General features: G+C 45.7%; 7 protein-coding genes across 14 annotated transcripts; 5 read left to right on the top strand and 2 right to left on the bottom strand.

Moving 5' to 3' along the window:
- The first annotated feature begins 85 nt into the window (after positions 1-85).
- LOC117892241 (U3 small nucleolar RNA-associated protein 18 homolog) lies at positions 86-1,751 on the top strand. Its single transcript, XM_034798351.1, has one exon. The coding sequence runs from the start codon at positions 176-178 to the stop codon at positions 1,682-1,684; it is 1,509 nt and encodes a 502-aa protein (XP_034654242.1). The 5' UTR covers positions 86-175; the 3' UTR covers positions 1,685-1,751.
- On the bottom strand, positions 1,739-3,000 carry LOC117892244 (nuclear pore glycoprotein p62). Its single transcript, XM_034798356.1, has one exon. The coding sequence runs from the start codon at positions 2,920-2,922 to the stop codon at positions 1,783-1,785; it is 1,140 nt and encodes a 379-aa protein (XP_034654247.1). The 5' UTR covers positions 2,923-3,000; the 3' UTR covers positions 1,739-1,782.
- A 323-nt stretch (positions 3,001-3,323) lies between these two features.
- On the top strand, positions 3,324-5,596 carry LOC117892243 (alpha-N-acetylgalactosaminidase). 2 transcript variants are annotated; one of them, XM_034798355.1, is made up of 8 exons: positions 3,327-3,689; positions 3,777-3,899; positions 3,952-3,981; positions 4,040-4,087; positions 4,162-4,339; positions 4,399-4,970; positions 5,027-5,328; positions 5,405-5,596. In XM_034798355.1, exons 2-8 carry the CDS (start codon positions 3,808-3,810, stop codon positions 5,434-5,436), a joined length of 1,254 nt encoding a protein of 417 aa, XP_034654246.1. In that variant the 5' UTR covers positions 3,327-3,689; positions 3,777-3,807; the 3' UTR covers positions 5,437-5,596. The 2 variants fall into 2 exon arrangements, with proteins under 2 accessions (XP_034654245.1, XP_034654246.1); XM_034798354.1 differs by having other exon boundaries at positions 3,324-3,899.
- Positions 5,597-5,879: 283 nt separating this feature from the next.
- Positions 5,880-11,705, top strand: LOC117892240 (Fanconi anemia group I protein homolog). Of its 2 annotated transcripts, XM_034798350.1 has the most exons (14): positions 5,880-6,035; positions 6,136-6,590; positions 6,664-6,899; positions 6,964-7,073; positions 7,141-7,591; positions 7,647-7,735; positions 7,796-7,908; positions 7,984-8,252; positions 8,315-8,658; positions 8,727-9,070; positions 9,129-9,460; positions 9,529-10,294; positions 10,363-10,857; positions 10,901-10,988. In XM_034798350.1, exons 1-14 carry the CDS (start codon positions 5,937-5,939, stop codon positions 10,950-10,952), a joined length of 4,155 nt encoding a protein of 1,384 aa, XP_034654241.1. In that variant the 5' UTR covers positions 5,880-5,936; the 3' UTR covers positions 10,953-10,988. The 2 variants fall into 2 exon arrangements, with proteins under 2 accessions (XP_034654241.1, XP_034654239.1); XM_034798348.1 differs by having other exon boundaries at positions 10,363-11,705.
- LOC117892242 (hydroxymethylglutaryl-CoA synthase 1) lies at positions 11,696-15,623 on the bottom strand. 2 transcript variants are annotated; one of them, XM_034798353.1, is made up of 2 exons: positions 15,520-15,623; positions 11,696-13,611 (listed from the first exon to the last, which is right to left on the bottom strand). In XM_034798353.1, the coding sequence occupies exon 2, from the start codon at positions 13,561-13,563 to the stop codon at positions 12,166-12,168; it is 1,398 nt and encodes a 465-aa protein (XP_034654244.1). In that variant the 5' UTR covers positions 13,564-13,611; positions 15,520-15,623; the 3' UTR covers positions 11,696-12,165. The 2 variants fall into 2 exon arrangements, with proteins under 2 accessions (XP_034654244.1, XP_034654243.1); XM_034798352.1 differs by lacking the exon at positions 15,520-15,623 and adding an exon at positions 14,403-14,582.
- Positions 15,624-16,047: 424 nt separating this feature from the next.
- Positions 16,048-26,984, top strand: LOC117891944 (V-type proton ATPase subunit C). Its single transcript, XM_034797796.1, has 9 exons — positions 16,048-16,203; positions 18,735-18,877; positions 18,941-19,094; positions 25,235-25,421; positions 25,495-25,593; positions 25,651-25,906; positions 25,976-26,073; positions 26,144-26,282; positions 26,354-26,984. The coding sequence occupies exons 2-9, from the start codon at positions 18,743-18,745 to the stop codon at positions 26,450-26,452; spliced, it is 1,167 nt and encodes a 388-aa protein (XP_034653687.1). The 5' UTR covers positions 16,048-16,203; positions 18,735-18,742; the 3' UTR covers positions 26,453-26,984.
- On the top strand, positions 21,344-25,228 carry LOC117891942 (V-type proton ATPase subunit C-like). Of its 5 annotated transcripts, none has more exons than XM_034797791.1 (3): positions 21,344-22,718; positions 22,785-23,002; positions 23,526-25,228. In XM_034797791.1, the coding sequence occupies exons 1-3, from the start codon at positions 21,633-21,635 to the stop codon at positions 23,899-23,901; spliced, it is 1,680 nt and encodes a 559-aa protein (XP_034653682.1). In that variant the 5' UTR covers positions 21,344-21,632; the 3' UTR covers positions 23,902-25,228. The 5 variants fall into 5 exon arrangements, with proteins under 5 accessions (XP_034653682.1, XP_034653683.1, XP_034653685.1 ...); XM_034797792.1 differs by having other exon boundaries at positions 21,346-22,017; positions 22,177-23,002; XM_034797794.1 differs by having other exon boundaries at positions 21,349-23,002; positions 24,747-25,228.
- Positions 26,985-27,467: the final 483 nt, after the last annotated feature.

Here is a 27,467-nt window from a genome sequence, read left to right as displayed (position 1 = left end):
TATGGCAGCACTAGTTAATCTCAGCTGTTCTAGTCTATCGATTATATGACAGCTTCCATTCGGTATTTTGGTATTTAAGCAGCGTTAGTACATTTCTGAATCCCCCATCGTGTCGCACGTGTATAATTTGCAAACATTTTAATTTTCCATTATTTACTTAGCTTAAGCTGCCAAAATGAGTTCAGATGAGTCCAGCGATGGCATGGAAGAGCTCAAAGAGCTGATGGCTGTTTATTCCAACAATGGAAACCGTAAACCAGCCGCCAGAGAAAACCGAAAGAAGGCAGCAGCGGCGCCTCCGCCGTCATATGTGGAAGTGCCCATGGAAAAAGTAATTTTCGGCGATAAGCAAAAGTTTTTGTCGAACCTAGCCAAGTCTGTGGGCAAGAAGTGGAACCCCAGCGATGACGAAGATGCTGCTGGGAGCAAAGACGATGCGGAACAGACATCAGGCAAACGAAAGGCGGCCTGGACAGACTCCGATGACGAAGATATACAGCTGGGCGATGTGAAGCGTCCCACGAAGCACACTGGACCGCTGACACACTTGCGCAAGGACAAGTCATACAAGGAGTATCTGACAGCGCGCTTCCAGCGCAATTTGAACCAACCCAAGTGGGCTGAGAAGCAACAGAATGATGACTCGGGCTCATCGTCGGACGAGGAGCTGCTGAAAACTGTTGGCTTCATAGATCACAAGGCCAAGAAACGTGAGCTGCGATCCAAGACACTGAACTTCAAGCGTGTCAGGGATCTGAACCGAGCCAAATACTGTGAGGGGTTCGTCACCAGCGTGCAGTTCCATCCCACCAGCACAGCGGCTCTGGTGGCGGGAGAGAACAGCTTGGCCACCATCTACACGGTCGACGGACAGAAGAACGAGAAGCTGCACAGCATGCGCTTCAAGAACTACCCACTGCTCTGCTCTCGCATCGCGCCATGCGGCACCAAAGCCTTCTTCGGCTCTGTCCGATCGCACTTCTACGCCTACGATCTGCTCGAGGCCAAGGAGACGAAGCTGTACCTGCCAGGCGACATACGCTCTATGCATCGCTTTGAGATCTCGCCCTGCGGCAAGTACATCGCGGTGGCTGGCAAGTTCGGGGCCGTCCACCTGTTGACCGCCAGCACCAACGAGCTGCTGCACAGCTTCAAGCAGGAGGGCGCAGTGCGAGGACTGGCCTGGACGGCCGACTCGAAGCGTGTGCTGTGCTGCGGATCTAGCTGCAATGTCAACGTTCTGTCGCTGCGACAAAACATTATCGAGCACTACTTCATCGACGACGGCTGCATCAACGGACAGTGCGTACAGCTGGCGCCCAATCAACGCCTCCTGGCCACCGGCAGCAACGAGGGTGTTGTCAACGTCTACGACTACGAGAGCATCTTCAAATCCCAGACTCCGATGCCCGAGAAGCGCTTCATGAATCTGCGCACGGCCATCACGGACCTTCAATTCAATCACTCCTCGGAGCTGCTGGCCCTGAGCTCCAATCTGGCACCGAATGCCGTCAAGTTGGCCCACTTCCCCAGCGCCACCATCTACTCGAACTTCCCGGACCAGAACGATAGCGTTGCCTTTGTGAATACAATGGCCTTCTCACCGCACAGCAGCTTCCTGGCCCTTGCCACCAAGGGCAAGCGAGTGCCCCTCTTTAGACTAAAGTACTTCAAGGGCTACTAGCCATTGGACAATGTTCTGTTCCCCCATTATCGTTCCGAGAGTAAAATCATTTTGTATATAGTTACAACGATTTCTTTATTTCAATTAAAGGGAAGACTTCACTTCAATGGAGGACGAAAGACGTCGCGCTTTTGGGTGTCGTGGATCTTGCCAATGTCGTCGAGCTTCTTGCAGATGTTGTTCGACTGCGACTCGATCCACTGCAGCGAGCTCATGTGGGCGTTGAGGATCTTGCCGATTTGTATGATCGGATCTGTGTGGTCCTGGCCCTTGCTGGCCTCGTTCAGGTTGTCGATGATCTCCTTGAGGTCCTCGGACATCTGCTTCAGCTGGGTATCCAGATTCTCGACCATGAGGAAGGTCTGATTGCGCTCCATGTCGACCCTTGGCAGGCCGACGAACTCCTTCTCCAGGGGCGCTAGACTCTCCTCCAGCTCCTTGTGCTGGGTGGCAATAAACTCGAGCTCCTGGTCCAGCACCTGCTGGTCGTTCTTCACCTTCTTCACGGCATCATTGAGTTCGATAATTTTGTGGTTGTTGCTGATCAGCAGCTTGTCCCAGGCGTTGATCTGCGTTGCCTGCTCGGTGAATACTTTTTCCTGCTCCTCAAACTCCAATGTCCACTTGTTGATGTGCTCCTCCAGTTGGTTGTACGAAAGCTGTGAAGCATTCGAAACTGCAGCCGAATCCGTTGTCTTCGTCTCGGTTGTTAAATTGGCAAATGCCCCACCGGTGCCGACAGCAGGCGCCACCACTCCAGTGAGAGGAGCCACAACAGCGGCTGTTGGTGCCGCTGTGCTCTTTGGCGTTGTCGTCAAACCGAGTGATGGACCACCGATCAGTCCCGTGGTGGGTGCAGCGGTTGCCTGTGTTGCGGCTGCCGTGGGCTGGGCCATAAAGCCAGTTCCGAATGCTGGCGCTGCAGCTGTGGCGGCCACTGGTGCCGCAGTTGACGTTACGCCTGTGTTGGATCCGCCCAATGGCGTCGATAGCGAGAGTGCTGGCGCCGTGGTTGCTCCAGACAGTCCGAATCCGCTAAACGGTGGCGGAGCTTGTGCCTTGGCGCTATCCGCATCTCCTCCACCCATGTTGAGACCGGTTGGACCGCCAAATGAAAATGCTGGCTTTGCGGCGGGAGCAGCGGACGCGCCAGCTGCTGGTGCTGGAGCATTCGTGCCGAACGAGAACGAACCTGCAGTTGCAGGGGCACTTGTGGTAGCAGGCAACTGGAATGCCATTTTAGTTGAAGCGCAAAATAAGAATTAAATTATATTTTTATAGTCAAACGAGGCACGCCAGATTTTTTGTGGTGTTGGAACTGGTCTGATTAGTGTTGTGAAATGTCGGTTGTTCTGTGGTATTTTTTAGCCGCAATTGTTTAGCTCGTGCCAAAAATTGTTAATCCGCGTACTTTCAAAAATACGAGCCCCCGACATTAACGCTGTATTGAAATCGATTCCAAATCAATAAGAAAAACCAACATTATTAGCGAGAAAGCTTTAATTTGTTAACTTCGAGTATCTGAAACGCTGATAAGGCAACATTTAGGTCAAGAATTTAATTACAATGGCCCATGCCAGTGCAGTCGGAATGCACTTCACACTCGCCGAAAGAGTGTAGGATAGAAATAACTGTGCATGTACACTGTGTGTATGCATGTGTGTGGAGAGTCCCAATGCACATTCTGGAGATATCTTCCCGTGTTTTGTCGCACAGTTTAGGTGCCAAACAGCGCACAATTGAACAACAAAGCGAACAAGAAGCTGCTGTTCGGGCTCTTTGTGATAAGCTGGATCGCGCTGTGAACTTGGGGCCGCTGCAAGTCAATCGTTCTCCTTCTTGATATTGATAAGAGCCTAGCTGCCTGCCTGCCTGCCTGCCTGCTGAGTTTCGCTCGTTCCACGCTGGTAGGAGGTAGGAGCAATCAGTTGAGTAGAGTACTCCGACAGCAATTAGCCACTTGCCGTGTGTGTATCCAATCAACCTTCTGTTCCCGCTTGCGCAAGTAGGTTTTTGGGCAAACAATGTTATCTGGAGTGCCCCAACGTACACAGCACGCACAAATCTATAAATTCATGAATTCGTACCACAGCCCAGGACTCACTCATCGCCCCCAACTCAGAATGTACAGAGCGTCGATCGGTTTTTTGGGGACTTTTCTCCTGCTGCAGCTGCTGCACTGCGGAATGGGACTCGACAATGGACTGGCACTCACGTAAGACATCGGCATCTTAGTATTGAATTCATTATAAAGTTTATATTTGCAGGCCACCCATGGGCTGGATGTCCTGGGAGCGGTAAGTGAATGCTATTCCCATGATCTGGGATTTTTAATTGAGATTTGTACCCTTTCAGTTTTCGCTGCCTAACCGATTGTGAACTGTATCCCAACGAGTGCATAAGGTAGACCCAAAAACACCTGAGATTATCTTTTCAATTGCAATTTTATTAACTCCCACCTTGGGCTTCATTATCAGTGAGCAACTGTTCCGACGGCACGCAGATTTACTGGTGAACGAGGGCTACGCGGATGCTGGCTACGAGTACATCATCATCGATGATTGCTGGCTGGAGAAGGACCGCGACAACAAGACCCAGAAACTGGTTGCAGACAAGAAGCGATTCCCCAACGGACTGAATCCTCTTGCCGATCATGTGAGAAGGTTACCCCAGTGATTCCTCCCACCGTCGTTACTTCTGTGTACCCCTCACAGATTCACAACATTGGACTGAAGTTCGGTTTGTACCAAGACTATGGCACGAACACCTGTGCTGGTTTTCCCGGTGTCATAAAGCATATGCAGCTGGATGCCCAGACCTTTGCCGAGTGGGACGTGGACTACGTCAAGCTGGATGGTTGCTACGCCAACATCAGCGACATGGCCGTGGGCTATCCTGAGTTCGGACGTCTGCTCAACGCCACTGGCCGACCCATGGTCTATTCCTGCAGCTGGCCCGCCTACCAGGAGGATGCTGGCGAAATGCCCGACTATACGTCCCTGAAGCAGCACTGCAACCTGTGGCGCAACTGGGACGACATCGACGATTCGCTCGAGTCCGTGGCCCAGATCATGGACTACTTTGGCAAGAACCAGGATAGAATCCAACCCCATGCCGGGCCCGGCCACTGGAACGATCCCGATATGCTGCTGCTGGGCAACTACGGGCTGAGCTACGATCAAAGTAAGCTGCAAATGGCCATTTGGTCCATTATGGCAGCGCCGCTGATCATGTCCAACGATTTGGCAGCAGTGCGTCCGGAAATCAAGGATATTCTGCAGAATCGGTTTGTTCAGCCCACGATAATGCATCTCAAGATTTAACTTTGTATTTCCCTTCCAGTAAAGTGATTGCTGTGGACCAAGATGTGCTGGGTATCCAGGGCCGTCGTGTACTGTCGAAAAATCAGATCGAAGTATGGAGCAGACCCATCACGCCTGTGGTCAGCAATAACCAGCACTCCTATGCCGTGGCCTTTGCCAGCCGCCGCTCTGACGGTGCTCCCTATAGAATCGTATTCACCCTCAAGGAGCTAGGACTGCACAATGCAGCAGGTTATAATGTAGAGGACCTGTACGAGGACAAATCGAAATTGGGCATCTTCCGCCCAGCCAACCAGTTTATCACGCGCGTTAATCCAAATGGCAAGTCCAAATCTTGTAATCTCGCGTCAGCACACGCTCTTAATCACTTTGTCTTCTTTCTCTGCCCTTCCCACAGGTGTAACTTTCTACAAGTTCACTGTGCTTTGAACGCATTTGCCCGTTGCTGTCGTCTGATATGCAAATCATCCAATTGCTGAGCCTTATCTGCCATCGAATATGCTCCTATAGCCATGTCTTACAAATACTTATTATCTTTGCGGCGAAAGAAGAGAAGCAAATGAAGTTTGATAATAAATAGTCCCCCATGATTGTCCATTAATGCTTTAGTGTCACATTAGATAAGTTTTAGTTTTCTGTAACTGCAGCCATATGAAACTTTTCTTTGGAACATTTCTTTACTTTTAACCCACGTGGCGCCTTGTTTGAATTTAAGCCATACCTCCGTTTCATGGTGGCGAGCTCTTGTCAGACATCAATAATACTCGATATGCCCATTTCCTATTGATTGTTTTGGTATATTTTTGAGAAAGTGTCGGTATATTTGATCGATAACTCCGCGGTCACACTGTTCGCTAGATAAGCAAAACAAAAACGCGCGCGGATTTTCATGGTAAAAGTGTAAAAAGCGTTCTTATAAAAACGAGAAAATGTCGCGGGATACGCTTGAGCAGCAGGTGCGGAAGTATGGCGAAAAAGGGCAGAGAAGTGAACTGCAGTTGCTTATTAAAAATACTTCCGTAAAACAGGTAATCCTTGCATTGTGTGTGCAACGCACAAAGTCGTGCATATGTACTACATACATCTTTTGTTATGAGTATGTATTGTCAATTTATATTGTTCGATCAGTTAACAGACACTCTGAATGCCACCATATCCCGAAGTGAAGGTATCAGTTTCTGGAACTACTTTCTGCTCGCTTGCGACACCGAGAGCGAAGAGTCCAAGAAGAAACGTTTCGCGCTGGTTCGCTGCTTTATGGATGGACTGCGTAGTGTAGAACTGAACTATAAGCAATCCTTCGATCTGATCACACGATTAGCCCGGGACCTGCCCACATTCTCTGCTGATGAATTGGCCTGGATTATTGAGCACTGTGTGGATGGCATGCGACAGGGAGACGCAAAATGCGTTGGTTGGAAGGATTTGTTGCCAGATTCGCTTGCTCTGCTTTCGGCAACTCCACGTTTTGTTCTCAATGGAGTAGCCACTGATGGAACCGAGTATAGAAATCGTACAGTGAATAGTATATGCACCATGCGATGGCCGTCTTCAATTCTGACCCCCATTGCCGACATGTTCAAGTAAGTTGCTACCCAAAAAAAAAAAAAAGACAGAATCAAAAACCAGAAAAATGTAAAACTTTCGTTTGATTAGGGCCATAGACCTCAGCAACGGGGAAATCTTAACAGTGTTAAATAAATTCTCTGGGGTTCTGCAGGAGCTATCGCCAATGGAGTTACCAGCTCTGTGCTTCCAGCTCTTTTCCATGTGCCAAAGTGCCTCACAGCTGATTATTCCGCTCCTGGCGTTGGAGAAATATTTCCACCGCAATTACTATAAGCGCTTGTTCTCAGACATGTGCAGTAATTCAACAGATTTCGACAGCATTGGTAAGGCTATTTATTCCAATAATTTACCATGACAGTTTCTATAACTCCTTATTTTTATTAACAGATCCTTTTTCGGACAAAGAGCTGCGGGAGGCAGAAGAGACTATACTCCACCATTTGAATTATTGTACTATGTACAAGTTGACTGAGAAACAACTGGCTGCCATGCTGAGGGTGAGCACGTTCTTACATATTTGCTGTACTCAGTTGAATGAGTATTAATTTTCTTTTGTATATGCAGAACTTCTCGCATTTGCCCGATGTCATTCTCACGCCATTCATGCTTAGCGCTATTATTTCGATGACCAGCGTGAATCGTGATCCAGAATCTGCGCGCATCTCTCGATCCATTTTGCTGCCATTCTTGCGAAATGTCATTAAGAATAATGAGGAAGAAATAACGTTAGCAGGCTACTCCGTGTGGTACCGTGATTCGTTACAGCGCAAACAAGTCGACTTGCAGCAGGTCTTCGCGGTGCTTATAGATCAGAACAAAGATGGAAAAGATGTGATAACACCAGGCCTAGTCCACCTAGTATTTTTCCTGCTTAAATCGCAGTCTCCAAAAATGCATACGCTTGCCATTACTTTTTTAACCAAGTTTATTCGCAAACGTTTCATCTTTGGGCAAGGCATCATTAAACTCCTCTCCGAGTGGATGATTGTATATCAAGATCAAAACCAGTTTTCCGGTGGGTAATCGACTCTAACCCAAAGCTTCTTAATAACTATTTATATATTTTCTAGACTGTTTAACATTGTTAAGTGTAGCGGACACGTACACGGTCTCTGAGTGCACAAAACCCATCCAGACAGTTATGGAGCATATGCTATGGGCAAGTCATTCAAATATATATTTTGTTTTCTTCTATTAAGAATTATTTATTTGGTTATAGCTGCCTGGAGAACAAGCAATGCGCATGATGAACTTTCTTTTGCCTCTGCTGAAGATATCCAATCGAGTACGAGACACCCTGATTGATGTTCTGTGCAAAGCAATGAGTTCTAGGTGGGTTCTGTTTTAATACGAAATATCCATATATTTATTTTATACCCTTCTACATCGTAACCCAATAATATCCAGCGGCATTCAAAAACGTCGGATGGCTATTTACGGATTTTGCATGATCCTCAAACAGCTTAACAACAGTAACGCACTGCGTCAGACAAGCACAAGTACAACCAGCTTCTGCACGCAGCAGAGCATTTCCGGGTACTCAATGATGACACAAAATAGCCTCGGAACACGAAGCAATCCCCAACGCAATTTTGACATGCTTACCCTGGAAATTATTGGAATGCTGCGAAATTGTTTGCAGCAGCAGTTTGACATACGATGTACGCTCTATGAAAGTAAGTTACCGAAATCCTTAATGCCCTAAATATTTCTGATGATTTTCTAATTGTTCTCTCAGATCTGCAGCGGGCCGTGGAGCTAAATGCTAAACTTGTGCCTCATATTTTACAAGTGATTGATTGGCATTTTCGAAGCTTCTTTGACACTCCCTCTGCAGAAGAAGCTGGCGACGACTTGGACACAGTATTTCGTATACGTTACGATAAGCTGGTTAGTGCCAGCGATCAGCTACATATGGAAGTTCAGCTTAAAGATAATCTAGGAAAGTTGGTACAATTCGTCGCTAACTGCTTGGTAGCCTTTGAGCGGGCTTCGTCGGGCTATGACACTCGTGAGATTTGTCGGCTCTTGACCTTATGCGTGCAACGAATGGTTGCCAACAGATTGACAACAGACGACATTGTAAGTTCAAGCGTTTTTCTCATAATCTGATAGTCTACTAATACATTCAAACATACTTTTATTTCCAGTCACCTCCTGCCACGCACCTAAAATGTGCTCTAGTATTGCAGCAACTCAATCTTATTGAAGGAATCATTTCCCATTTGTTGCTTCTTGCCAAACCAAGCAACGATGCCATATGTAACATTTTGCCGCTATTTAAGCAGCATTGCAAGCTGCTAGACGATCTAAAGACTTTGGCTGGCTCCTCCAAGAAGTTACAGAAGCAATCAAAGAAAACAGCCAGCAATGATACGACAACTTCCTTTGCCAACCTAACTTTAAATGGAGTACCAACGAAAAGCATGTGTACACAGCCTGAGAATATATGGGACTTGGCTATATTGGATAAGCTGCTTCATCTACTACTCGAGTGAGTGCCATTTTAACTGCTCTGATTCAAATTGATATTTAAAACCATTCATTTTTAGTGACATTGTTCCATTTGCCGCTGCTGAGAAAACGATTCAGTTGCGATCTAATGAATCTTTGGTGCGTTATGTGCTGCAGACTACAGCCGAAAAAGTGAAAAATATTCGCCTTGAACCTGATTATAAGCAACTAGCTTACAGCAAACGTACATTCAAGCAGTTAACAGACATCACCAAAGTTATTTATGAACGCTGCATTCTTCGCTTGTCCGAGCTGTGGCGAAACTTTGACATGCAGACCTCCTCTCTGGCGGCTCTATGTTTTGTAGAGTGCCTACGAACAGCGCACGAAACGTATTCAAAGAAGTTCAAGGAATTCGTCAATGGATTTGGTAAGTCAAACGAAACACAATTATTGATGCCGAACTCGTCTAAATTAATTATGTTTTGTCAACCGTAGATATGTCTTTCCTGAACAAGAGCAAAGCAGTGACATACGTTGTCCAGGATGTGGTGAGCGAGTTTATGAAAGAGTATGCAAGTGATGACTCACTCAAAAATGATACCATTACCGCGAGATTGCCGGTATGCCTTCTGGAGTCATTGGAAATTCTTTTTGACCATATAGATTATGGAGAGCGTGCGGTAACTGAGTCCTATGCTTGGCTCCTCAATTTTTGTCGTACTTATGAGTTGGTGAATCCCGAAATGGGCTTGGTGCACCACCTTCTATTTATCCAGCGCCAGAAAACGCACTCGGGTCCCTTTTTTGATAGCATTGCCAGACAACTGGGGCATGTGCTTGGTGCTCTTAATGATGACATATCAATAGATCTCCCAGATCCAAGTCTAAAGTCGATAAGCACAGTGACAGCCGAGAGCTGTTTGCAGCATCTCTATGCTGCCGTCCAGAAGCAGCTTCTAAATGTAGAATACTTCGTCGTAAAGGCCAACAATTTAAGCTACAACTGCCAGCTAGTGCCTGAGTGTGATCAAAGTTATTGGCGTGGAAAACTAGATGTCATGGAACGTTCTATTTGCACTCAAATAATACTTATTTCGCGCACGCTCCTGGCTCTCACCAATGTCTGTATTCCCCTGGGACCTTCTATGGATGGACTAATGAAGTTGTTGATACAGCACTATGTATGCCTAAAGAACCTGACGAAGCACTATTTGTCCTGCTGCACATCAGATGAAAGCATTGCCAACATGCGAAGCACTAAGTGAGTTCTGCATTGAAACATTTCTGATGTTAAGATTGTTATATTCAGTTTATTGTCACACCTTACAGATTCGAATTGCTTCTACGAGAAGTGGGAAAGCAACTCCCGGCCAATGTCTATGAACTTATTACTTACATAGAAGCAAATACTCTGGATGAGGACGCACTGCAGCAGCTCAAGACACGGAAGCCCAGCGTACAGGCACAGCGCGCAAAAGTGCTGCGAGAGACTCGCCTTATTCCCAAAGTAATAATGGTCATTGAGGACTTCAACAAGCACATTATTCTATTGTCTAAGAAGACCAAAACCTTCAATAGACTAACAGATTATCTACATCTGGGCACCATGCGAGACTTTGACATCAAATCAACTGATCTCAAAGCGGCAATAGAACGTAGTTTATCGGACACACATGAAATCGCTGAAGACGACTGTACTAGAGAGGATATGGAGGATACTGATCGTTCTAATGATTCAAACAATGAGCAGGAGGCGGAACCAGTACAAGCCCCTAACAAGAGACAGCGACGAAGACGAGTTGTTAGCATTGATACGGAGGAGTCGCAACCAAAGCGCAGACGTCGTCCCAAAGCGAAAGAAGTGCAGGAAACCAAACCGCAAAGCAATGATGAGCAGGAAAGCAACGAAGAGCAGTTAGAAACCGTTCAGAAAACGCCCAAGTCTACTAGAACTACAAAACAACTAACGAAAAAGTCCAGTCGTCTTTTGGATGAGGATACCAATACCAAGGAGTCAGCTGAGGAACCAGGTCCGACAGAGCAGCGTACAAAAGACATTCGCAAATCACAAGAGCGCGAGCCGAGGGAGAAGCGGCGTAGAATTGGTTTGCTACGTCCTGGAAAGAAATGAATATGAATGAATTTCTGGCTGAATCATGACAGGAAAAGATGGGTCATCCTGAAAGTATGCTACACTTTTTATTGGTATGAAAACTTTTTGCTATATATTTTTACTAATTTTTAATGTTAACCGGCGCTCTAATCCGACTACTAGTTAAAAACTATAAAACAACTATAATTTTATCCGATTTATCAATCAATTCTCCACTAGATTGGCTAGTTTCACGACTTGCTTTTGTTGGAATGTTTATAAATTAAGTTGAAAACTAAAGAGGTCAACCAACAACCTGAAAAGTACATATATAATAAACCTTAAATGGTCACCCTGGTAAACAGTGTTGCAAAATGCACAATGGAACTATCGATAGGAAACAGGCATATCGACATGAATTAAATTCAAAAGTTTCATGGTGCTGCATTACAGACAATTCAACACATTTAACCATTTGATCCTATATAAGAAGTAAAATAAAAACCAAAATTTGACTGGTCGTTCAAGTGCAAGTTTCTATATATAGAAACTTCGTTTCTCCGAAGTTCAATTTCCTGCATTATTTATTGTTTTCAAACAATTTGTGGTGTGTTTAGTTTAGTATTGTATTGAATTGTACATTTATAGGCATAGATTTTAGTACCGACACTAGTTAAGAAGGAGAGTTCGCTGGCGTGTTCCACTTGAGTGTGTGGCATAAATAAGGCCCGACTTAATGAAATGTTAATTTTCAGGCGTTGTATAAATAATATATAGGTAGGTATATATGTATGGTGTATGTACGATCTGTGATTGGCCAAAGACTATAAGTTCAATTAGATTCCAAATGTTAAAACGTTCCTAACAGGGAAAGGAAGAGGGCCCCTAGCACACTCTGATACGAGCGGGGATAGATATTTACCAACTACAGATACAGATACGTAGGATACGTAGAGGAGGCTTAGTCAAAAGTTATTGTCAAGTTGGACAGCTCCAGAGGCGGAGTAGTAACCAAACCAGAGAGGGCCAGAGGGTGTGGGTTAGTGCACGCCATTGCTGATGGTTGGGGTGCGCTCGTAGGTTCGCCTATGCAGCGAGTCAACATCCTTCAGGTAGTAGGTTCCGGGGAAAAGGGCGCCCACGCTGCCCGTGGGCGTGTAGGGAGCCGCATGGTTGTTCTTCTCGCGCACCTCCATCAGTGCTGAGAACTGCTCGGGCGCCACCTTCTCGCGCGAGTTGAGCAGCGGCAAGACGTAGTCCAGCTGAGCCACGAACTTCTCGAACGTCGCGGCATCCTGAGTCACACTGATGGAGTACATGGAGGCGGCCAGACCGGAGCCGTAGGAGAAGACACCGATGCGCTTGCCAACGAGATCCGCCGCCGGAACGCCGATCAGCAGCGAGACGAGGCCCGAGTAGACGGACGGCGTGTACATGTTGCCCACCTGGTTTGCCAGCAGCAGCGTCTTCTTGGTCTTGGCCTCGAACACGTCGGCCGATTGCGTGAGGAACGCCTTCTCCAAGTCGCGGTCGAAGTAGGTGCCCTCGAGGGTGGCATTGTTGAAGCGCTCAAGTCCGGCGAACTGTTCGGCCCGTTTCCCCTCGCTGGTCAGCAGGAAGTCGTTGAAACTCAGGCGGCCCACCGACTTCTGCACCAACTTGCAGAACGGCGTGTGGAACAGAATGGCATCGAAGTTGTCGAGGCCCACTTTGCCCCCTGGCGTCTTTGCCTGCTGCTTCTCGAACTTCTGGCGGTACAGGCGGTAGCAGGTGTCCAGGGCCGACAGGTAGCACTGGATTGAGAGCTTGCCGTCCACCGTGGGGTACTCGGAGCTCAGGTCTGGCTTGTAGAAGTCATAGGCATGCTCCATGTGCGTGGCCCGCAGGCCTCGCTCGAAGACCAGCGGTGCATTTGGTCCCACCAGCATGGCGATGGCGCCAGCGCCTCCAGTGGGGCGCGCTGCGCCCTTGGCATAGACAGCAATGTCTGCACACACGGCGAGGGCATAGCGACCGTCCCAGCTGGACGATTCGATCCAGTTGATGGCATTGAAGAGCGCCGCCGTTCCGCCGTAGCAGGCGTTTGTGGTGTCGATGCCTTCGATGTCGGTGTTGCCGCTGTCCGCGAACAGCTGCATCAGCACCGATTTCACCGACTTGGACTTGTCCACGATCGTCTCAGTTCCTACCTCCAGACGTCCGATCTCCGTGTGCTTGATATGATGCCGTTCCAGCAGCCGACTCACAACCGTCAAGCACAAGGAGTTGACATCCTCGCGGTCCGAGCAGAAGCCCATCTTCGCCTGGCCCAGGCCGATTGTGTACTTGCCCGCGGAGGCGCCATCGAACTGCTCCAGTTCCGTTTGGTCCACATACTGTGAGGGGAAGAGCACCTCTATGGCGCGTATGCCAACGTTTTCGGGCCAGTTTGCTGCCATGGTTCGTTTTTCACTGTCTTCTTGTTTCTCTGGGATGGTTCCTGAGCGCTGTAAGGAATAGGAAAGGGAGGGGTGGTTAGTGAGAAGGCTAGTGACTGAAATCTAATGGGCAACTCCTGTTCACAGATCCAAATTCCATTGTGCCACTCTGTTGAAATGTAAAACTTTCACCTCTCGGATATTCTGCGCAATGCGTTGTAAACGTTTCGAATTATTTTAATGCGCTGCGACTTACAAATTGGACGAGGGCAGAGTCAACTTGTTGCACGGTTGAGCTGCGACAGACGTGTGTGTGCCGACCGCTCTGAGCAGTGGCTGAAGAAGTCATCAAAGTCGGAGACGAGCACCACCAGCAGCAGCGGCGGCTGCGCAACAGTGGGGCCAAAGCTGGTGATTTCCCAAGCTTGAATGTGAATGAACAGTCAGACAGACAGATAGCCAGAGAGAGAGAGAGATAGAGAGAGAGAGACACAGTAGTAATCAGGTGGAGAAAGTTTCCCCTCGCAGAGCCAAACTTTGTAAAAGAGAACACTAAGCCAAACCAAAAGCCACAGCCAAAATGCACGCATCACAGAAATGTAAGACGGGGCCAAGACAAGCCCAAAATATTTCCACCAAAGGGACAGCCAAACCAGACAGACAGATAAAGACAGACCGAAGCAGGGGCGCGGATGATACCGTAGGACAGGTTAGAGGAGCGTCTTCTCCTATGTATGTAGGTCATATCCACACATGGCTCTCCCGCTCTCTGCTTACCACTCTCCACTCTCTGTTGTATAACTGATAAGAGAGTGCTGATGGGCAGTCGAAGCCCGAACAAAATTGATTGACATGTTTACCGTTATTGTTAGCACCTGCTGCCACACAGATATCGAACTTTTCTACGTTTTCACTTTTTCGTGTGTGCGCCTGCCTTTGTCTTGGCTATTATGGATATTCTCTGAATGTTTTTCTTCTGTTTGCTGAAGCACCAAGCACGAAGCTCACTCGAACGAATCTCTCTGCGGACTGACGGCGATCGAGGCACTCCACTGGCATATGAGAGGCCAGCGCGATCCATTTAGTGTTTGGGGGCCACTCGGCGTTGCGTTGTAAGTCAATGCCAAGTGCTGAAAGCTCTCTGGGCGAGCGAAAACCCGCTCGTGCATAATTACGGAAATATTTATCATTTATCGCTTAGAGATATGCCCTAAGGAAGCCGTAAGTACGTTGCGTTGCGTCGCCGACTTTTGTACTGTTGCGATGGGGGGATAAGATCAAAGCGTCCCCTGATAAGCCACTGCAGACGGAACAAAGCCATTTCCCCAATGACTAGTCGAGTTTATTGTTCTTATTCCTCAAAAACTAAGGATCACCCGTCGCGGTCAAGGTTCAACGGCGAGGGGCAATGCTATGGAAATGGATGCAATGTTTATGCAATGGAGTATGCCAGTCTGCGGATTTGAGGGGTTTTATTTTTAGCCCTCAAACTTTGAAAATGTAGTATAAACAAAGGCAATTACTCAGTGTGAATTGTGTGGAATGGAATGGGAATTCCGACCCCTTTGCATACACACTTAGCTAATTGTTCTTTCCACTTGAGTCATCGCTACATTTGGCGCATCAGACCACCACTAAAGCAGACAGCAGTCAAAGGTTAAACTCCCAGTGCACGTGTGGCCATCAAATGGGGGCGATAAGCAACGTTTTTGGGGGCACGTTATGAAACAGTATCAGATCAAAATGAAATTCTCAGACAGGTGACACGAACATTGAAAGTTGAACAGTCCAATTACTGTGGCTGACTGCATCAAAAACATTTGTCACATATTCTTTGCTGGATTCCAGCAACCGTGCCTCATCTCATCCTCCATTTCAAAAGCCGACTTCTGGTTACATCAGCGGGCGACGTGTTGCTCGCATCGCCTGTTGCCCCGACACGCACTTCCTGCACTTACGCGCTACCTGCTCACTCACTTGTGGATATGCTGGTCCGAACCGTTTGTATAATTTAACTAAACATCATTCTAATTTTTTTTGGTTATTTTGTTTTTGTTTTTTTTGGTATTTAATCGCTAAAGCGAGTTGAATGGTATCCGTGAATTATCGATATCGAAAATATACCATCTTTTTTAAAAAATATACTGTATAATAAATATACTGTGTTGATGTTCTATTTGATTTTACAAGCTTGCAAAGACTTTTAACACTGAAACAATAATTTAATCGGATCGAAGAATCAATTTGGCTTGTTATAAACACTCCTTTTTATTGGATTATACCTTATGACCATATATTTTACAAATATGTGTTTGAATTTTTCATTCAAATCACCCCTGGAAGTATGTAACATGTAGAGGCACATGTATGTTTACTGTGCTGAAGAGTGCGCGCATATCAGCTGCTCACAAACAGCTGTTTTCCCGAGAGCACTTGCAACACTGAAACCCATCACGTGAATTTCATGGTATTAGTGGTGTGAATTGTCACTTTTTTCGCGGCCAGTTTTCACCACAGACTCTTCTCCTGCACGTTCGACTCGTATTTGTGGGTGGCGGCGGTTAATTTGCGCTTGATTTAAGCAGATCCAAGTTTTAGAACGCACAAAAACTCCATCAGTGTCCGTCAATCTACCAGTTTAAGTGCAATAACCACTAAAAAGTAAGTGAATGTGAACAGCAGCAGCTTTTCCACGTCCGCGGGTGTGCGAAAAACTTGTGCAACGAAGCACTCGTGAAAAATTCTGTTATTTCATCGGCGCAGACCTGCTGACTATTGTCTGAAACGTAAATTGCAATATTGGCAGTTGTGCAAGTGAGACTAAATCTTTTCCGATGCGGGCTGCTGCTACATGTTTGTCGTAAAAATCAAGTGACCCTGAAAATTAGGCCTCCACAAGTTGTTCCTCAATTTGCGTCGTTGTTCGGTGGCTCTGCCGGGGCCAAACATTTCCTGATCGATTGGGATATATCTGGAAATATCCAAGTGGCATCCGCGTGGGCGGAACAACAAGAAATATGTGGGAAATGTTTTGGTTTTTGTATTGAAAACCCGTGAGCAGAAAATTATCGATCGAAAAACTGTCATGTGACTGTCATACCAAACAGCTGACGACGATTTTAGTCACCACGACTGAGTGTCGCTGTGGTGACAAGAGCGAGCGAGAGAGAGAGAGACAGAGCGCCGCGCGCTCAGAGAGAGAATAGTTTTCTCTCTCTCTTGCGCTGGGTAAACAAAATGTTAAAAAAAAACTGGCGCCTTGCTAGAATTTAAACAGTTTTGGGGGAATCTGAAATAAAGCACGTACCATTTGATGAATTTAATGGATTTCCGCTAAGAAAACTGCATGCCTGTGCCGAAAGTACACTTTGTGAGTGGCACATGAAATGGATTAATATCCACATGCTTTTGTGTGTTTTCTCGGTTCCTTGGAACCACAATAAATAGTTCTATTGCGTGCCGCAAGGACCTTGACTGCGCTGACCAGATATATGTAAACTTGAAACAAAAAGTCAAACATGCTGGTATTTGCGCCCCGGGACAATAAAACAGAAACAGAACCGCATGCGATGAGAGATTGGGTAGGCGAATGACCAAGAACAGCTGCTAGATTCCAGCGTGTGTTTATCTGTGGCCTTATCCTCGTCACCATGCCACCACGCTTCCCACAGCCCACTCCCAGTTCCAAATTCCGCGCTCAGCAAGGGTGCCAGGCACATTATTATTAATTAATTTGGGCGGTCGCCCCCACCGGGCGAGGATATTTGCGCCATCATCAAAAGTTATCGCCGTTGCCTTCGTCATCGAGTCGCTAACATTGCAATTTCCTCCCGAAGTGTCTGTGCGGACTACCCCAATGGCTGAAAGAGTCCTCAGGCGGCCCCTGGCCTCACCCTCCATTAGCGCCAGCCGTTGGCCAGTCAGACTGTCTCCAGCGCGATGGCGACACGCTGACTTGCCCCCACCTTGGGGGCTGTCAACATCATTTAGTTTCTGCGCCCCACGTCACCAGTACAGCATGGAAGCATAACTCTCATTCCACCAACGCTCTCCACCTCCATCTGCTATAAATAGACCTGCATATGTGTCGCTACGATATCCGTTTCCCGTTTCCCCGAGTGTCTGTTGCCAGGCTCGTTTAGGTTCATCCTCCTCCGCCTCTCTGTGTGCGATGAGGACAATGCACTGCCTTGACTGGAGAGGTATTCATGTTTACGTGTCAGGAGCAGGAGCATGAGCAGTAGGCGGAGCTGTGGCTGTGGCTGGAGCAGGAGGCGCTGTTGTCATTCCTTGTTCTCGTGTTTGTTCCGTGTCTCCCTTTGAAGGCCATCGGTGTCGTTATGTAATGATAGTGGGCCACTAGGCCGGAATTGGGCAAAAGTTAGATTTCTATCTATCTCGTGGCGTTTGCTGTGTGATTACTCATACGCCTTGTCGCCCAGTAGGAGGAGCAGAGCGAGGAGTCGGCGACACTTACCCAAATTGAACACCCGCTTTGGTTTGACTATGGCATGTGGCATGGGGACCCTGCTTCGTCATCGATTCATTCGGCTTATCGCTCGGCCAAAGTCGGCTCCCAGCATGGGCTTTCACCCATTGTTGGCGGCCAGGCAACGTTCACTTTGCTGCGGTCTCTCGACGAGTGTGCACGGCCATGTAGTCGCTGGGAAATCCGAAATACTTGTTAAGCGGAAGGAAAATGCCCAATATTCTACACAGCCTTCAAGTGGAAAAGTTCAGACGCAAGGAGTGCCGGGATCACAGCAAGTGTTTATTTTGTGTGTAAGCAATCGAAGGATTCGGACAGACCGATAGACAGCCTGGCAGACTTCAATTGGCGCTGGCCTGTCTGGCGCCTTTGTTGGGTATTTGTCTGCAAAGACTTATTCCGGGGAGGCTCCGATAGTCATCCCCACACTTGTGGGGATTCGGCAAAGTGCATTTAAACGGTCGATCGCTTCGCAATTATTACAATCGTCACAACAGAGCCAGCCGCCTGGTGGTCGGCCAGGAAGGCCAGGAAGGCCAGAAATAAATAAATAAATTGTGTGTTGCATTGAAGTTTCAAGGACATGCAATCGATTCAAGTTATACAATATATATTTGAACATCCTTTGAGGAGAGTGAGAAAGGGGCAACCGTTTCCCAATCGATTTACTAAGGTCACTCTCTCTTTTCCTCTATTCACGCAGCCATCAAAATGATGTCCGAATACTGGATTATCTCGGCGCCGGGCGAGAAGACCTGCGCCCAGACATTCGACACGATGAACAATCTGACCAGCAAGCAGCACAATCTCTGCAACAACTACAAGTTCCATATACCCGACCTGAAGGTGAGTGCAAATATCTTTGATAGGTTTGATATTCGCAGAACTAACTGATTTTTATTTGCTTAGGTGGGAACGTTGGACCAGCTGGTCGGCCTTTCCGATGATCTGGGAAAACTCGACTCGTATGTGGAGCAGATCACCCGCAAGGTGGCCGTCTACCTGGGTGAGGTGCTGGAGGATCAGCGTGACAAGCTGCACGAGAATCTGCAGGCCAACAACAGTAAGTCGTTTGTCCCACAATAAACTATTTGAATATTTTTATGTAATTATAGTGCTATGATTACATAGTTACGTAATTAGCTCACTCAGTCTAGATTAGTCTAGGCCTTAGCTTAGTGCCGTTTAGCGTTTAGTTTAGCATTTAGTTTAGTTAACGTGGTTAGGCGATGCCTGTTCCGAGTCACGAATATTGTTTTGGTTCTTTAGTTCTAAGTTCTAAGCAGAAGTAGAACCGGAATGGAATGCTCTCTCTCTCTCCTTCTTTCTCTCTCTGATACTCTCTAATCGTACAATATCTATTTAGTTTATCCAAGATAATTCTACATTTTCTACTAACAAGTGAGATTTACAATCTTCCATTTGCGGCAACATTCCGACCTTTCAATTAAAAAGCTCTCCTCCTTACCCCCTAACTTTGGAATGTTTTGATCTGTCTATCTCGTATGTCCCTGTTTTTAGGAACTCCAATTTGACTAACACAAAAATCAACTATTTTTCAATCATATATATCTATCCATATATATCTCTATAATATTTACGTTTTCTGTAGTTACAAATTAAAAGTGAAAAGAACCGCAAAACGTAAAGAGAGACAGAAAACAGAACAAGATTTAAAAACTAATCGAATTTCAGCTAAATAAAACCTTGAGGTTCTACTCTATCTAATTTGTTAGAGTTCGTTCTATATGCTATTTTATTTTTGGTTTTTCAACGTTTTTGTATCATTTTACTTCTGGATTTAAATTGATTTTTTATCGTTGTGTTTCTTATGATTTTTGGTTTGATTTTTGTTTAACTCATGAGCACTATCCACCACAAAAAAAGTAAATAAGTAACGATAATCGATATAGGGCATTATAAATATATAGGAAAAACAACAACAACAATGGAATTAAAGTCTACCTTTGGCGGAGAGAAAGATTAAAGACGCGCATTCAACGCGAGTTTGATAAATGTAATGGAATGAGATCCTTTGTTGTTTATTTTATGTTGCGTTTGTTGTACATTTTAATATCAATCTATAAATATCACTCACTCAAACATACACACACCAGGGAGACACACACACACAGAGAGATACAACAGAAAAAACGACCTGTGTTTCGGTCAGGTCACTCCGTTGAACGGCCAAGGCCGCACTCTTCCAAGGACACCTCCCTCCCCACACTTTAACACCAAATAAACTTCTTGCCAGAGTAGTACAGTGAACACTTGTACATATATTTTACATACTACATACATACATATGTACATATCTATATTTAATTGTTGTTAATTCTTTTATGATTTGTGGAATACGATTGAGTTGGACAACAATTATTTGTGGAAAGCCCATTAGTTTTTAAATCATTCACCCAAAAATTAAGTTACAGAAGAGGCAACTCACAGGAAGTGTATGTAATATTTTAAAGATATACATACAATAGATTCATATTCCGCATATACCATATACATAATACTATATCGTACGTACATACATATATTCGACTATAACATTTTTTGTTATTGGTTTATTTTGGACAAAATGCGCGAGTGTCGTTCCCACTCATTTGCTCAGTTGATTCTTTTGTTTTTATCTATCGTGTCGTGCTATCTATAGAGAGAAATATATAAACATATGTACATACTATGTACCAATGTAAGTGCGTGCGTGTAAGAGTTGTGTAAGGTCATCCTTTGTACTGTACATAAATGTAAATCCCCCTATATTTGTAGACTGTTGTAACTGTTGTATCGTCTCATCGTCTTGTCTGTATGTATGTCAGAGTGTGACCGGTTTGTGTCGTGTAAGCTGTATCCTGAGTGTCTCATCCGCATCGGTGCGCCCGGAAACAAAGAAGGCGTTCATTTACCATATTATATTTTTCATTTGCGATCCTTTGTGTCTTTGTGGATGGGAGTGAGAGTGCCTGTGTGCTTGTGTCTGTGTTCATGCGCTTTTTCCCCATACCCACTGCAAACGCTATTCGGCCAGGAGCAGTCAGTCACAGATGGGAGACACTCGAAAAACATACGCTTTTACACTGTAACAAATCAAAAATCAACAAAAATTATATCACTAAATTAGATGCACCCCTTTTTGTTGCCTTGTTTTGATCTCACAGAGCTGTTTCGAATACATTTTGTTCCACTGTTGTTCATGAGATTAATAATTTAATATTGAATTTTTGATTGGATTCGCACCCCCACACACACACCCCCTCCGAAAACACGCGCACACCCAACCAACAACCCACATGAGTTGAAGTTTTCTTTTTCTTTACATTTTTCATGTATCATTTTTGTTTATTCTTTTTAAAAAATATTTCGAAGAAAAAAAGATTTATTTTGTTTTTGTTTTTGGTTGAGGAAGGAATCTGGAGTAGAGTCTGAGATTAGAGATCGTCGAGTGTTGAAGAAAGTATCTATCTACTCGTGCAAGCAGCTCATAAGGATAGCCCCTAAACGTATGCTATAGTTTAACTTTTAATTTAATTTCGAACCCCGAAACCCCAATGCCCAGACACCCGAACCCAAAACCGATCCCAAACATACCCTAATGCAAGGAGCCATTAGCCAGCCTTTCCCCTTAGCTAAGACCAAATCTCAAAAACCAAATCTAAATGCATTGTGTTATACTATTGTCTGTACCACCTTGAAATCGGTTAACCATCAAACGAATCGGCAAATACAAATCGAATATCCCCAAAAATATACCTGCATACATACCTGCATCTCCAATCGAATCAAATTGAATTGTGAAACTGAAACCCTGATGGATACAGGCCCCGGTCCGCCCGACGACAGCATGCCGTGTCGACACCACCAGCGAATCAAGAATCTCAGCCTGCGACACCAGAGAAAACACCAGCACACGCACCACCAAAACAAACCCCAACACTACCAACTCCAACATCACCACCAGCTGCCCCAGGATATCAAGGGTAAATCAACCTCAACCACAACCACAACCAACCAACTCTCTCCAAGTCGCGACCCAAGCCAAGCTCCTTCCACTCCTACTCTTCCCTCTGCTGCTGCTGCTGCTGCTGCTGGCGCTGCCACTGTTCCTTTCGCCTGTACCACTACCACTACCACACCAGTCCCTGGATCCGGATCTGGCGGCAGCTTGAACAACCTCTCCACAACCCACGACGAGTCCGAGCGGGACTTTGACTTTGTGATACCGCCACAGACGGGCGGATGCCTGTGCGATGAGTGCGGCGTGTTCGCACCGCCCAGCACCAGTGCCACAGCCAGCACGCTGGTGGCCGACGAGTGCTACTCCCACACAGCCTCCTCCATGCTGAGTGCCACCCGCAGTGCCCTCTCCACGATGGCGGCCATTGCCACGGGCAGCAGCTTGGCTGGTGGTAGCTCTGTCGGAGGAGCCAGCACGAGTGCGGCCGCTGCCGCTGCGCACGCGCATGGGCCCGGGCATGGGCACCCTCCCGCTGCAGCTGCTGCCTCCGCACCCGCCAAGAACAGCTCCGCCTCGACCCTCTGCTCCTCGGCATACTTCTCCACGTCGGCGCCCACCACGAGCAGCTCGGTGCACAGCATGTCGCGCTCTAACAGCAAGAAGCTGAATAACAACACTTGCAGCATAAACCATAACAAGCTCAGCTTCCGCAGCGGCAGCCACGTGAGTCAATTGAACCTGCCGCAGCATCAGCAGCTGAATCAAAGCCAGAATCATCAGAATCAACAGAATCAGCAGAGGCGAAAGCTTTCATCCTCATCGCCGCTGCAGTCACCGACCCAGAAGTCGTGCGACTCGTCCGATCTGGATGCGGAAGTGGACGGTGACGGTGACGGTGACACCACGGATGGTGACCCCAAAAGTCCGCACAGCGCCAGATCCTCCGATCTATCGGAAACCTTTGACTGGTGGTTCAATAAGCCCAAGCGTAACTCTAAAAAGAGCAGGTATCTAATCACCGCCTTAACTATTGTAGACCGTTGCCATTGAAAGCAAATCGCAAGCACTCAAAAGACTCAAATCAGTAAATGCCAGTCACCCGCAGTCATCCCGCTACGCCACTCCACGTCATGCCCCAAAGTCGCTTCCCCCTTACACCATATGCCTGAACACTGAACACGCACGCGCACACACACGCACACGCACACCAAGACACGCTGTACAAAACACAAGCTACACAACACTGATCCACAAGTACAGTCACGTCTCAAACAGAGAGCATCCGCTTTGCCTGCTTCCATTATATATTACACAAGTGTACACGAAACAGAATACCGAACAGAAAAACCCATAAATGTTTGATTTGATTAAGTGGAATGAACAGAATCCAATGCAATAATAATGTATTTCTTTTTTAAATCACTTCTCATCATCGGTCATCCCATTGCCACCAACACGAATATCATAAATCACGAACACAAAACCAATACGATGCACCACACTGATAATCACCCAACACTTGAATGACAGTGCACACCAAAGCGAACACCAACCACAACAACAACCACAACTGCAACACCAACAGCAACCACAACCACAACAACAGCAACACCAACACCCACAACAACCACAACAACAACAACAGCAATCCAAAGCAATGACATTTTGGCATCAAGCATCGACCACACCGCGCTCTAGTTATCGCTCTTTCTTCAATTCTCTTGCCGATCAAATTTATAGCAAACGTTCTACATCGAGTCAATTAAATATAAACAATGGATTTAATTTAACACCAACACATAGATCGTCTCCAGTGAGTAGTTGTTGTGGCAGTAGTAGCCAGGGGCGATCCAGTCCGGACACGGATATTCCAGAGCCGCCAGAGTTTCCGCTGAGTCCAGGTTAGCATGCCGCCTTGGGTGTTTCGACCATGTTCGTACACCTTTTGCCTTGACATTGACATGACACATGTAAATGGAAATGTTAATGTTAATGTGGATGTGTTGCTCTACCCTTTGATTTCTCTTCTTGTTTTTTACCATTCTTTTTACCTTCTTCTTTTCCATTATTCATTTTATTGAGCAACTTGATGTAACCTCCACCCAACCACCAACCACCATCTCCTCTCTCACGTTACTTGACGTCTTCTTATCCGATCAAAATAATACATAAATATATGTATGTGCAAATATATTATCTTCTATCTTTTAGTTGAATCGTTGCATCTGTTTCTACGGTATACACCTGCCGCCTACAGTGCGGCTCTCTTTTGTTTAATTTTCTTTTATCTTTCTCTCCTCTCACTCTCTACTTCTCTCTCTGTCTCTGTGGTAATCGTATTGTTGAGTTTGCGATTGCTTTCCCGTTTGATTTCCTTTGAATATACATAAATATAAATACACACAATATATATCCACTCATCACCGATCTTTGATTATTTGTACCAGTGTAAAAGCGAATACTATGTTGTTCTTTCAGTGTATGCTCTCCCCAAGCAGTGTTGTTGTCGCTGATCCACATCATAGCCACGATTAATGCTCCGACTCCCATTAAGCTAATGCCATCAAAATCACCCAGACTCTTGAAGTCGCTTATGCCCAAAGCCAAACAAAAAATGTTGACAATTCTTATTTCAAATCTTGTCTCACGCTTTCGTTTTGCACTTTTATTTTCCCGTTGAGTGTCTAACTACAATAGATATGTATATCTTTAATTTGTTATTACTTATCACAATCCAATTCTAACATTCAGCTAACTTTTTTGTGCAGTGTTGAGAGTGTAATCCGAAAGGTACTTCTTCCAAATGTGACTAATATGCGTAGTCCCAGTACACGTAGAATCTGTAAATCTTTATTGCATCCAAATTTGTTTTTAGTTTCGTTGTGGTGCCTCCGTTAAATTAAACACTAATGTGTGTGTGTCTGTAGTGTGTTTGTATGTCTGTTTGTGCGTTTTATCTGAAAAATTATATAATTCTAACAAAAAACTTTTGATTTATTTTATTTTAATTATTTTTAAAACTTTAATTTAAAATAGCTTTCGAGCGTACATCTATAAACTTTTAGTATGATTACGATATATATATTTTTACCCTTCCGTTTTGTACTTGAACATTGATTGAGCAATGACCTACATATATGTATGGCTCTGCTATTCCTCTTAAGTGAACCGAGTATCCATCCAACAATATACTAATCCCGAACCCGACTAACTCTCTGCCATCTTTCCCCTTAACACAGCCGAGTTGCCGCAGTATTTGACCCGTTTCCAATGGGACATGGCCAAGTACCCGATCAAGCAGTCGCTGCGCAACATTGCCGATATCATTTCCAAGCAGATCGGCCAGATCGATGGCGACCTTAAGACCAAGTCCCAGGCCTACAACAACCTCAAGGGCAATCTCCAAAACCTGGAAAAGAAGAAGACGTGAGTGCCATCGAGTGTGCAGTCAATCTGGTGACAGACTAACCCTCCTCCATTATATCTATACCTTCCACAGTGGCAGCTTGCTGACCAGGAACTTGGCTGATTTGGTCAAGAAGGAGCACTTCATTCTGGACTCGGAATACCTGACCACCCTGCTGGTCATTGTGCCCAAGTGAGTTATCAGAGTGATATTCCCGATGTTCAGTTGATATAATTCCACCTTCAATAGAGTCCTAACCAACGACTGGCATGCCAATTACGAGAAGATCACGGACATGATCGTGCCTCGCTCAACTCAGCTCATCCAGGAGGACAGCGACTACTGCCTCTTCAATGTGACGCTCTTTAAGAAGGTCACCGAGGAGTTCAAGCTGCATGCCCGCGAGCGCAAGTTCATTGTGCGTGACTTTGTCTACAATGAGGAGGAGCTGGCCGCCGGCAAGAACGAGATGACCAAGCTGATGACGGACAAGAAGAAGCAGTTTGTATGTTATCCCTTGACGACGTATCCGCCCGTTGCAATGTACTAATCATGATGCAATTTACTTCACCAGGGACCCCTTGTGCGTTGGTTGAAGGTGAACTTCAGCGAGGCCTTCTGTGCCCTCATTCACGTGAAGGCGTTGCGCGTCTTTGTGGAATCTGTGCTGAGGTACGGCAATCATCATATTCAATAAGTGCTAGACACTCTAATTGCATAATTCTTTAAATTAAACCGACAGATACGGGCTGCCTGTCAACTTCCAGGCCATACTGATCGAGCCCAACAAGAAGAGCGTGAAGCGTTTGCGTGATGTGCTCAACCAGCTGTACGGACATCTGGATGGTGCCTCTGCTGGCGGTCAAGTCAGCAGTGCTGATGTGGGTTTCGCATTATCATCGATTTAATTCGTTAAAAATTTATGCATTTTGTTTGCTCTTTTGACTTACAGAATGTGGATATTCCCGGCCTGGGCTTTGGCCAATCCGAATACTTTCCCTATGTGTTCTACAAGGTCAATATCGACATGGTGGAGCAGAGCAAGGTTTAGGATGTGACGCCAGCCACACCCACACATCCAGCCCACAAATTACATAATACACACACACACAACCAAGCAAATATACTACTATTGAAATCCATCGGCTGAACCCAAGCATTCGCAGTTGCTTTGGCAAAATTATACAGAACTACAAGCAGAAATGAAATGAAAAGAAAGAAAATAGTTAAATTTAAATAATTTTAGTCATTGTTATATACTTATTGTTGTTATTTATGTTTGCGCGTTGTCAGAATTCTGTTTCAAATTAACTTCCGGCAAGAGAAAAAACATGGCGCGCGTCAGCAATCAAAGAAAACTAAGCAAAACATACGTTTACAGTCATCCCAGATCTTGTAGGAGCTTCTGTTTGTATCCCCCTATCCACCGTGTCCAATTTCAGTTTGAAAATAACCAGTATTTTATGTTGTTCTAATGAATGAAGTGAATGTTTAAAAGGTAGCTGAAGCCCAGGAGTTTCCGTGTCCTTTGTTTGTGTTTTGGTAGCAATCCAATAAACATTTCAGTTACATTTTGTTTTAAATCGCCTTTTGTCTCGTTTCATGCTTCTGCTCTACTTGGTATTTGTATAAGTATCTGTATCTGTGTCTGTGACTAACAAAAAGCAATCCAACAACAGCCAACAAAAATTCAGCATGCCCCAAAATTAATGTTAGCTGAAAATAAGGGGTTCCGTGGGGGCCTACACTTACCCAAAGCAAACAATTAACTAACGAAAGTATTGTATTTATATAAATGTTTGCGTAATAACTATGCGCGCATGTTTCAACACTAATCGTAATGAGGATCAGGATCGATCGCCCACAGCCAGACTGTTTTTGTGGCTCTGCTTATTGTTTTGTCTCTACTACTACCACAACTATTCTTTTATTTATGCAAACACTAATCCTGAGTGTGTTAACTTCCCCCTAACCACCGCCAGTTGCAAGCCAGTTGAGAGCCAGAATAAGGATCAGATCGGGGGATGGCATCGGGCGAAATGAACAATAATATTTGTACGAGTAAT

The sequence above is a fragment of the Drosophila subobscura genome, chromosome E (assembly GCF_008121235.1).
Source record: "Drosophila subobscura isolate 14011-0131.10 chromosome E, UCBerk_Dsub_1.0, whole genome shotgun sequence".
Taxonomy (NCBI): domain Eukaryota; kingdom Metazoa; phylum Arthropoda; class Insecta; order Diptera; family Drosophilidae; genus Drosophila; species Drosophila subobscura.
This window is presented reverse-complemented; position numbering and strand designations above follow the sequence as displayed.